This window comes from Elgaria multicarinata, chromosome 1 (assembly GCF_023053635.1).
Source record: "Elgaria multicarinata webbii isolate HBS135686 ecotype San Diego chromosome 1, rElgMul1.1.pri, whole genome shotgun sequence".
Taxonomy (NCBI): Eukaryota; Metazoa; Chordata; class Lepidosauria; order Squamata; family Anguidae; genus Elgaria; species Elgaria multicarinata.
The window spans coordinates 140,234,820-140,246,793 of NC_086171.1; the positions used below are offsets into that span (position 1 = coordinate 140,234,820).

The 11,974-nt window shown below is 43.0% G+C and overlaps 1 protein-coding gene across 3 annotated transcripts in view; it reads right to left on the minus strand.

The window, feature by feature from the left end:
- The window catches only part of LEPR (leptin receptor), a 69,639-nt gene extending 63,875 nt beyond the window's left edge, over nt 1-5,764 (minus strand). The window contains exon 1 of one of the 3 annotated variants that reach the window (XM_063137712.1): nt 5,717-5,764. In XM_063137712.1, the coding sequence (XP_062993782.1) occupies nt 5,717-5,736 (20 nt within the window). In that variant the 5' untranslated portion in view covers nt 5,737-5,764. Of the gene's footprint in view, nt 1-5,241; nt 5,260-5,573; nt 5,681-5,716 lie in introns of those variants that run through there. The other 2 variants (XM_063137720.1, XM_063137734.1) reach the window with 2 other exon arrangements.
- Nucleotides 5,765-11,974: the final 6,210 nt, after the last annotated feature.

Below are 11,974 nucleotides of genomic sequence, written 5' to 3' on the forward strand. Positions count from 1 at the left end.
CAGAACAGGATATACAACATTCACTGGAGTATCTAGTATCTAGATTGAGCTTCATACACTTCATTACTAATACTAAGCACTGATTAAGGACTTACACAAACCTCATTTCAGGCATTGTAAATCTATGAGATCAGGGAGCGGTATAGCCTCCTTCCCTCCTCACAATGTTTCCATTGCCCTCCTATTTGGTGAAAGTGACATTTTGAAGAGGCAAAAATAGTTTCTTCACGTAATTGAGAACCCTGATTTTCTAGCATTCTCAATTGCATGAAGAGCCTCCATGGACAGAAGAAGCTCTCCCCTCCAGAAAGGCATCTTCCATGAACAGAGGGTGATGAAAATATGAGGGAGGCTGGTGTAGACTTCTCCCTCTCCTCAGACATTTATTTTAACAGATATACAATGCCCAATTAGGGCTACTGTCTCACATGGATCTGATGAAAAAGAGACAGAGCTGATGGAACTACATTCTAAAGGTGCTTCCAGACAAGGTTTTTATCACGCAAACACCCTCATTCATGAAATTTTACAATGCCTTCCATTTGTAATTTTTCTGTTTTCCCACTGCTTATTCTGTCTTTTTTCTGAACCAAAACTCCACTAAAGAGGAAAAGACAACAACTGCACAATACCTTTTGATAGGGCTGTGCTCCGCTCCGATTCGGATCATGAATCCGGAGCGGAGCGACCCGATCCGCCTCCGCCAAATGCGGATCCGAATTGAGTCAGGGGAGCTGCGAATCGAGGAGAAGTGGTGCACCTCCATCCGGAGCTCCGAACGCAGGTAAGTAGGGGGGGCTCACCTGGCACCAGTGCCGCAGTCTGTGCGGCGCCAGTGGCAGAGCCAGGTAAGGGGGCAGGGGGGCTTACCTGTGTCTGTTGCGGTCTGGCACAGGCTTCAACTAAGGCCCAGGCCTCAGTTGAAGCCTGCGCTGGACCACGACGGAGGCAGGTAAGTGGGGGAAGAGGGGCTTATTTGGCCCCCATTTTGTCCCCCCTTCCTCACTTACCTGCCTCCACCACCTGCTGCGGATCTCGCTCTGCGGAACGGGGAGTGTCGGATTGACCTGAAGCGGTTCGGGCCTGATCCAAAAGTTCCGGAATGGGCCACAAAGTGGTTCGGGGGGTTCGTGCACAGCCCTACCTTTTGATTGGTAGTGCTGGGAGCTGTCCAGCTGGAAAACCCTGAAATTTTCGGAAGACTTCATTGAGAAGTTTCATGTAGCATGGGGGATAAAACAGAGCCTAGCAGGCCCTCAAAACTTAAATGTTATGGAGCTGAGCAAAAATCACAATCTTCTGGAAACAGCCACTCAATATGAGCAGACCACTGTAAAGCTGTACCATCCTCACCAAACTCAAACAACTGGTTTGTTCGCACATCACAGCGGCATTCAGGGGTAAACCCAGACATCTTCAGCTATTGAGCAGGATAGATATGAAATTAAATAAATAACCCATAATTTGTGGGGACACAAACTGCATGTGAGCCACTTCTGCATGTGAGCCACTTCCAAAAACAACCTATGGATGCCTTGTTTGTAGTTTTTTAGCATGGCATCCAAACCCAAACACTTTGTGGGGTTCTTGGATTAAACCACCCAAAGTTAATCTAAATACAAATCGTAGGTTCACTTTGGGTTGTTTAACCGCAAAAATGGCTCACACACAATGTACGTGCTCACCAATCATGGATTAATTAACCCACGATTTGCTTCCAAATGCTTCTGTGATGTATGAACCAGGTCAACCTGTCCAGAAGGATACCGAGGTTAATATATAAAAAGCCAGAGAGGTCAAGGAGAATCAACAGGTTTACATTCCCTCTCTCTCACTCTAGAGCAAGGGTTGGCAACTCCAGATTTTTTTGGCCTACAACTCCCATCATCCCTCACCATTGCTATGCTGGTTCAGAGTTATGGGAATTGTAGGCCAAAATATCTAGAGAGCCACAAGTTGCCTGAATTTAGGTGAAGGGTGACCAAGGCAGATTCAGTGACATAATCAGGCTTAAACTCAGGTTGAAATGGATCTAGAACATTTATTTCATTCAAGAGTGTCTGGATCTGATTGTCAAGCACCTTGCTCAGGAAGAGGGTGTTAGCCACTGGCCTATAATTACTCAGTTATGTTTTCAGAAGTTGTCTCACTACAGTTTCCTTTAAGAAGACTGGGATCATTCGCTCTTGTAAGGAGGAATATAAACTCCCAGACCCAGTTGGTTATCACCTCCCTAATAGAGGTAATAAGCCATGAGGAATATGGGACAGTGCCATGGTTGTCATGATGGTCCCAAGGTGCTCTGGACAAAGCAGCCTATCATGAATATTGAAGATCCCCAGTATCATCATTGTCAGAGTCCTCAGCACCAAATCCAATACCATGACCATCTGCTCAGGCAGCAGGCTAATTGGTACACCAACAGGATCTCTAACCAGTCTCAGGTGCCCAAACACAAGATACAGATACTCTTGACTGGCACTCCATAAGCCTGAAGAGAAAGATAGAATTCCTATAGACTACAGCAGCCTTCCCCAAACTGGCACTCTCCCCACAATGCCTTATGCCAGGTCTTGCTTGTACACACAAGGTCAACCTCCTCATCCTCAATTAAGTCATGGATGAGGAAATCGTATTATTGTAAACCGCCCAGAGAGCCCTGGCTATGGGAGCGGTATATAAGTGTAATAAATAAATAAATAAATAAATAAAATAAACCAACCTGACATTTAACAACAGGACCACCAGACCATAGGGCAGGTTAGTAAGTCCACCAGAGTTCTTCTAAGTGAAGAGTAGTCTCCTTAAAAAATGTTCCTTTTCACATGAGAGAACCATATTCACAAACCATAAAGCAATTTTCACTTATTCTTTTAAAAATATTTTTAGAACTTCTACTATTTAGGAATAACCTGAAAAAATGTTTATTATGCAAAGCACCAAAGTTTTTTTTAAAATGATAATACTTGGAGGCACATTTTACTCCTATACCCTAAAACATGTACAATGATATAACACTACCCAGCCACAAAGGAAGCCCATCTATTGTGCTTGTGCATGAGTGAATTACTGTATGTGTGCATGGCTATAGAAGGCATGTCTAAAACGACCGTATTTCTTCGATTCTAAGACGCACTTTTTCCCCAAATAAACATCTCTAAAAATGGGGTGAGTCTTAGAATCGATGGCATCTTAGAATCGAAGAAATACGGTATGATTCATTCAGAGATGCAATGAGCAGCCCCTCTGATTTCTTGGATGGCCTCTGATGCATCCATGCATTGGGAGTGATTAAATGATCCAATCACATCTAAAATGATGAAGCAGCAAAGGCTGATGTAAGGAGCCAAGCCCAGAACACCGAAACATACAGAAACACAGTAAACATCCTCTGAGGGAGGAAGTACTTTGGGCATGGCAGCCTTTCATTATTTAATTTAGTGTGTTCAATGCACAATACTCCCACAGCATAAGTAGAAGGAGGAGAATAGAACACTTTTTTTGATGTGACATGTTTTGAACAGGTTTGCAAGGAGAAGACTGTACCACAATATTTAATATATAATCCAGTGATTATTTAATATATAATCCAGCAATTAAATATAACCCAGCAAAAGAAGCATTCTCTTTAAAGACTGAGGGCAGTATCCAACGTTGTCGTTCCACAAATTCAAATAGCACTAGCAGAACTCTGCTGAATCATTCCACTGCACAAGTGGTTGCCCATTAGGCTTGCACAACTGGTTGCACAAGTAGTTGTGCAAGCGGTTCCCCAATAGGTTGCACAAGCATAATGCTCAACCACTTGTGAAACTGCGCTTGCGCAAATGTTAACTTTAATTGGATTCTCCTTTTGCGCATAGTTCAGAACCTAGTTTCCACTAGCACAACATATTTTGTGCTAATGGAATGACAAGGTTGGATACTGCACCAATCTACTGAGGTTTGTTAGAATTAGAGCTCTACTTCACCTGCAGACAGGCAGACAACACAGTTAACAACCCGTATATTTGAGCTCAGGTACTTGATCCATTCAGCTAAATGTAATTTAAGAGCACTTTCAAACATGGCCTTTAAAAGCTCCTTACAGTCTTCCTGTCCCAAATTTGTTAATTTGGGACAGGAAGACAAGAAAGACAATCTGAAATCAGATGTCCAAAGCCAAGCTGCAAGTTGGAATTGGACCAGGAACCTCTGGGTTTAAGATCAACACCAAGGCATCATGAAGCTTACAGGATGGCTGTTGCTCTTAAGTCCAACCTTTTATCCTTGCTGTGCTAAATCTATGTACACCTCCTTGCATTAAGTGTGGGGTGTAAATGTGATAAAGAGATAAAAGCATACTGTACATACATACTCATTCCAAAAATCCATATTAGTGTAATACCTTTATTAGGTCAACCAAACAGTAACAACAATGTATACGTTTCTGAGATCTTCAGATCTCTTCATCAGCTAAGGTGTTACAAAAAGCAGACTGGGGTAGTAGGTCTTCCAGCAGCATTACAGATGCCGTTACTCAGGTAAGCCTGATATATAAAAATACCCCAAGTCCCAGCTTTTTAGCTAGGTTAAGCTTTAGTGATATTCCCAATGGGATGCCTACCAGTGATCATCACCATTTCCCCCCTCAATTTATTTTTTTCAGGCATTTCTTCTTTTTTGCTTTTTCATCAACGATGCTGCAATCCTTGCCATTAAAACTTTTCAGGAAAGACAAATGCCCATTTAAAATTGTCAAACTATGAAAGAACTGAAAGCATTGTCTCTCCTCTTTTTCAAAACAGCAAGTGCTTTGCTGACGTAGACTGAAGAGATCGAAAACATAACCTAGGAGACACTATGTTGAACTAGTTCCTCCTGGGTGGTTTATCAAAAACTGCTGCACATCCCATTTAACTGATGAGGCAGGACTGATTAGGGACATTGCTTTTCGATAAGAAGACAATTAGCTTAGCCTTACACACACACATGAGCACACATAGACACAGACACACACACCAGATTTCACTGCTTGACAAATCACCTCCAGTCCCACCAGCTCAAGGTCTTCCAGGACCATTTGCATTCTCTGCTCCATCCACCTCACTCCTAGAACTTCGGTGAGGTCTTTCCCCAGCATCCTTATGCTGTATGCGCAACCCTAACATGTTTATTCAGAGTTAACTGTCTGTTGCAGTCCCAAGCACCACTTAGGTACCCAAAGTTAATTGAAAATGGCCGGACAGCCACCTTACTTACTCGACCAAAGCAAACAAACAAACAATGCTTCTCTTGGCTAATCAGAACTGATGTTGGTACACATATACACTCACTAACGCTCCTGCTCCCAAACGCATACACTGCCAAACAACAGTTTGTAGCCAAGAGGAAAGAGGGAAGAAGAAGAAGAAGAAGAAGAAGAAGAAGAAGAAGAAGAAGAAGAAGAAGAAGAAGAAGAAGAAGAAGAAGAAGAAGAAGAAGAAGAAGAAGAAGAAGAAGAAGAAGAAGAAGAAGAAGAAGAAGAAGAAGAAGAAGAAGAAGAAGAAGAAGCAGCAGCAGCAGCAGCAGCAGCAGCAGCAGCAGCAGCGTACCTTTTGCCGTGGGGGTCAGTTTGTCTCACGGCCGCTCTTTCCACTCAAGGGATGGAAGAGGGAGGGAGAAGGAACTGACCCCTCCTCCTCCTCCTCCTCCTCCGCTGTCACCCGTCCTTTCCCCTGAATCCCCACGCTCTCACCCGCCTGGCAGTGGAACCATAGCTCCCCTCTCCTCCAGCCCCCTTCGGCTTTTATCCCAGCCAGTCTGCGCCGTCTGCTGAGAGAGAGTGAGAAAGAGAGAGAAAGAGGGGGGGGGGGGGACCGCCTTGAGGCCGGCAAGCGGGCACGCTACGCTTGTGAGGACGAGCAGCAGGCGGGAAACGCTGCCGCTTCTGCTCTTGTTACCTGTGGGGCTGCAGCACTCGCGGCTGGCGACGCGGGAAGCGCCTGCTGACCAAAAGCTGGGGTGAAAGTCACGTGACGCTGGGGTATCTCTCACCAGCGGCTCCAAGGCCACTTGGAGATTGGAACTTACGCCCGCCCGCCCAGCCTTTTTGCAGGCTGCAAGGTCCGGGAACCCTTGCTTGGAGCATCGAGAGGTGCCGATATTGCCCCTGACACATCAACACTCGAGCGGCCCCTGAAATCCGAGACGCGGACGTCAGCTGGACCTTTACGGACACTGATGTTATTAATGGTTCGGGAAGAGCCGGAAGTTCTGTCTTTTTGGCGTACTATTATTCAGGGTACACATTAACCGAACACATACCCATATTAAGTCATACAATGCTAAGTCATACATGAAAAAGTATATCCTGAGAGTCTAGCTGCTAAGAATCTAGTCCTGAGCCTGGCACTTTCCATTTATTTATTTATTTATTTTAAAGAAAGTTACCATTGAGGGCTTTTTACTAGACAAGGCTTCTCCAACCTGGTGCTCTCCAGATGTTTTGAACTATAACTCCCAGCAGCCACAACCAGCATGGCCAATGGTCAGGGTCCAGGGATGATGGAAGTAATAGACCAAAAGGCGTCTATGTAGCGCTACCTAGCGCTACCACTGAGAGCACATTGTGCAGCTGTTCTGTCTTTTTCCCCTTAAGGGATTAATAAGGCAGGGTTACAAATGGAAGACAATGTCATTTGGACCCCCACAGAATTCCACAAATAAGGCAGGGTGATTTCACAATATAAGCCTTGACTGGAAGCAACCCAGCACTAAACAGTAGAGATTCTCTACAGCGTGGAGTAACTTTTCCAAAAACCTGCCCATGGGGTTGGTCACTGGGAGACACAGGATAGTTTGGAAAAAGCAACACAGAAGCCTTTGTCTCACAACTCCCCCCCTTTTTTTTTTTTTTTGGAAAAGGTATGCCAAAACATATTCACTCATTCTTGGTTGACCAGTTCTTAAAAATAAAAACACCATTCCCTATGCTCCACCTACACAAATCCATACCAATAATAATAAACGCATGCAGAATATGAATTTAGTCAGGTTTCTAGACTAGTATTACAGTGGCAGTATCAATGGGACAGAAAGTTGGAGGAGAACTGCCTTGTGATTTATTTATTTAATTTTTATTTTTATTTTTTTTGCATTTATATCCTGCCTGCCTTCCTCCAAGGAACCCAGGTGGCCTACATAATCCTCCGCTCCATTTTTATCTTCACAACAACAATCTGTGAGGTGGGTTGGGCTGAGAGTTTGGGACTGGCCCAAAGTCACCCATTGGGTTTCCATGGCCGAGTGGGGATTAGAATCCAGATCTCCCAACTCCCGGTCTGACACTTTAGCCACTACACACTGGCTCTCTGATGATTTCAATTATTATTATTATTATTATTATTATTATTATTATTATTATTATTTTGTACCCACCTCTCCTTTAGATCGAGGCGGGGAACAAATTGAAGACAAAAATATAAAATACATAACAAAACAAACCACAAATGTAGACAATCTCTTATGTCCCAAAACAGTATAATGTTGTTATTTTAGGTGGGAGGGAGGATAAAAAAGTATTACCCCCAAGCTATATCTGGACAACAGCAAAACACATGGCTCTGTACCACATGAAATCCTTTATAGAGCTTCTACAAATTACAATCTGTAGAAAAATCCTACAAGACTGGAAAGAAAAGTCCAGCCGTGGTCCCTGGTAGCATTTAACTTTCTTCTTCTTCTTCTTCTTCCTCTTCTTCTTCTTCTTCTTCCTAGTGAAGTGGATAAAAAGGAGAATGGAATGCAATCAAATTCACAAAAGAAATAAAACTGGAAGAAACTGCAGAGCACTTTTAAAAGGATATACTTAAATTTAAATATTGTCTCAATAAACCAAATAGCTGGGGAGGGAACAATAAAATTGAATTTATTTTATTATTGCATTTATATGCCATCCTTCCTCCAAGGAGCTCATGGTTCTTCCTGTTCATAGTTCTTCCTCTCCTCCCTGCCCCACCCTGCAAGTTCATCTTATAGCAACACTGCGTACTCCCATACAATCTGCCTGAGGTTTAAGATCTTCAGGAAACGCCCTTTTCTCCTTACCAGCACCATCAGAGGTGCATTTGATGGAGATGCAAGACAAGGCCTTCCTGGTGGCTACTCTCAGGGTCTGCAGTGCCCCGCCAAGGGCTGCTAATTTGGGCCCTCTCTGTGTTCTTTGGCCAGCATTTGTATTCAGGCAGGTTTTGGCAAATGTTGCTGAAGGAGATTTTAATTGGTTGGTTCTGTTTATTTCTTTTATTGATGTGTTTTTAATTTATTTGTTTTTATGCTTTCTCTTAATTAATATTTTGTTAACCTGGATTTCATTTTTAGTTGCTTTCAGCACCATTTTTGATGGAAATAAGTAAACAAATAAATAAATAAGGCTGAGACATAGTGACTCGCCCAAGGTAAGAACTTTATGGATGTGTGGGGATTTGAACCTGGGTCTACCCCTAGTCATAGTTCAACACTTTAACCACTACACTTGTTACATATAGAAAAGAGACACCAGTTGTACAAATATAAGATGAAGATATAACTAGCTACGGAGAAAAATTTTCAGGTTATAATGGATAATAAACTAAATATTAGTCAATATAATCGTATACGTAAAAGTTTTTAGTCATTGTAGGTATTTTACAAGACTCGGGATCTATGGAAAGCTTAGAGGATACATAGTCTAGAAGTTAGACAGTAAATTTATTGTCTCTTTTAAACAAGAACAGCACAGCAATAAGAAACGCTCAACTCCATCCAAACACAGCTCAGTTCAGTGCCCCCTGGAGACTAAACTGTATCATGACACTATCCACCTAAGCCCTATTTGAGAGCAGGACTATTCTTGCTGACCTTGCCCTTCTATTATGTGTCTATCACCAGCCTCATCACGCTCTATGTATTGGAGAGTGAAATTCTGCAGTGGAAAACCTGCACAGATGTGTATGCTTCCTGTTGGAGTTAGGAACCCTGCAAGGTTAGGGTTCTAAATTGCTTTAGAACAGGTTCCCTACTGCAGGTTCCCTACTGCAGACCTTCACCCTTCAAAGTGTGGAAGGCAACAGGGCTGATGGCAGGATGTAACAGAAGAGGCAGGGGCAGCAAGCACAGTTCTCTCTCTCTCTCTCTCTCTACACACACACACACACACACACACACACACACACACACACACACTTAGAATCACATGTTGGGGGACACCTGAATAGAGCTACAGTATGTTCAACGTTAGTAAGCAGGCTGGCCATTTCATAATATTTATTTATTTATTTATTTATTACATTTTTATACCTCCCAATAGCTGAAGCTCTCTGGGCGGTTCACAAAATGAGCATGTAGGATGTCATTCAACAAGGTCCAAGGATCTCATCTTTAGCTACATTCAGCGCTAAATTGTGAACAAGAAATGCATTTTAAGATTCATTTCAGATTTTTTAATATATATATACCCGTAACTATTAGCAGTGTAGCTCATACAGTTGTAAGATTCACTCAGTGCAGCTTGCTGGGAATGTGGAGTAGGGAACATGAGACTATCTGAATATTTTCCTAACTAACTATTTGCTGTCATTACATGCTAACAGCCTTACTGAGTCAGACCACTGATTCATCTAGCCCAGAACTGTGGACACTGACTGGCAGTAGCTTTCCAGGATTCTAGGCAGGAGTTTTTCCAGCACTTGGTGGGGAGATACTAGGCATGTATATTTGTGGAGATGTATTTTTGCAAACCATCCCACTTCTGTTTTTCCCAAGGCAATGGCCTGCATCAATTTGGAGGAAGCAACAGATGAGGAAGGGTTCTCACCTTCCATTTGATATATGAGCAGCTAATGTACCTGCTCTTCTTGTAGCCAGGGCCTCACTGCTTGCAATGATCCAGAGCACAAGTGCAATTGCCCAGTAGCGTTTGGCTAGGCAAGTCTTTGGAGAGTAATAGCCCTATCACATCTAGGTCAAACACGCAGCTCTCCACGCTTCTCTGTCGCTGCTCCAACATCGCTTCCTGAAAACAGGAATTAGCCCCGTTCAGTCCTGTAGGAGAGAACAGCAACCAGACTTTCTCGTGGGGTGGGGGGTGGTTTGCGGCACAACAAAGGCCAGAAGGGGTGGAAGACGCATGAGAGGCAGACGATGTCATGTAATCTGTGAGTGCCCAGTAATGAGCATACAGTAAAATGCTCGTCGGATGGAGCTTTCAGGCACACTCGTAGAAAGCTGGATGACAGTGGTGCTGTTCAGCAATTTGGGACTCTGGACTCAATGACAATAATGAGCAGATTGTGGTCTCCTTTTCCCTGTGTTCACATTTTCTGAGCACTGAGAGACAGCCAGTGTGGTTCTCTCTATCCTGACCACAAGGAGATGAGAGAGGGTCAAGGAGCACGGTGTCCAACCTCTGAGCCAGAAAACCAAACTATCCTATGTGGGTCCCCCTCAACATTTATCTAGGGAGCATAGGATCACTCTTAGTCTTTTGCCATTTTTCTGTGCTGCAGTATTCCATCTTGACTAAAAATCATTTGGGGTTTTGTATATTAACTGAATGGCAGAAAATATAGTAATTGCATCTATCAATTGTGAATGCACTCTTGATCTCTCTCCCCTGCCCATTCCCTCACCAAACTTGGGGGGGAAATGAACGTGTTTTGAATCCATCGCAACATTTGTTAAGAATTAAAATGATGTTCCATTCAAGTGTTTTGTTCATTGCTTTACAGTGCAATATGCATAAATATTACAATTATTAAAATACTTTAGTCTAGCAGAAAGAATTAAGAAATTAAGAAAATACTTCTCTCATATCAGTCTATTCATGGGGTGATTCAGTATTTCCACTAAAGTGTGTTTTTCAAGGATTCCTATTTTTCGTAACTCAAAAAAGGAGGCAAATGTACATGCAGTTTTATATCATCATCATCATCAACAGTAAATCACCATCATCACCATTACCCATCACCATCAGTGTAAGGACAAAAAAAGCAGTCTACCGAGAGCTGTTCCTTTGCAAACAATTTGTTTGAATGGGAAAAGAGTGTCTTAAAATGTGATTTGAGGGGAGGGCAACTTCCCTCAATTAACAAGACAAGATTCCGTGGAATTAATTACTGTATAACTAGTGAGCGTGTGAGATTATCAAAGTATTCTTTGTATATTTGGTAATGTGTATCATCTTGCCAAGTGATAGGGAAGATTTTACCACACTTCACAGGCAGACATGTGGTAAAGCGTGTGGTAGCATGTACGTTATATGCTTACCATGTATCAGTGGGCTTAGTGATTCATTTCTTAAAAGATATGCCAGAGTTTAAGTCTACTTGGAAGCTATAATTTCAGGGGTGGGGAATCTCCATTCCACTGAATGGATATGGGTAGGGTAGGTCCCTATCTGGCCCATCTGATTCCCAGCTGCATAAAGGATTTCCTTTCCTCCATTGGTGCCACTCTAAGCCGTCAAAAAGCCTCATTGCAGCATTTTGCTGGGTCACTGAAGGGGAGATAACTTCCCTTCCCAAAGCTGAGACTCTCCCCCTTGAAAAAGGCAATTGACACAATTAGAGGGTTTTTGAAAGCCTGTTGGAGTGTGTGTGTGTGTGTGTGTGTGTGTGTGTGTGTGCAAATGCACTAACAGGTGCATTGAATTCCAAATATGTGTGGACGTAGGATGTGATTGCATAAACCCAATTCACACATTACTGAAACAGCATAAGAACCAACTCTCTGTGGCTTCTAAGCAATATTCCCTTTGGAAGAGACAATGGCTGGGTTTGGATGATCACCCCATAGCTTGTCGTAGGGTTTGTGCAGTGGCTTAGAAGCCACCCCTGCTGCGTACCTTAGTAGATTCAGAAAACATGATAACCACATGTGATGGGTAAGTAGGCAGCTTCTTTTTCTCCTGTGATTGCCCAGACTTGGCCAGTGGGTAGCATCCAGTGTTTTCTTCAGACTTCCACTCAGAATGCTT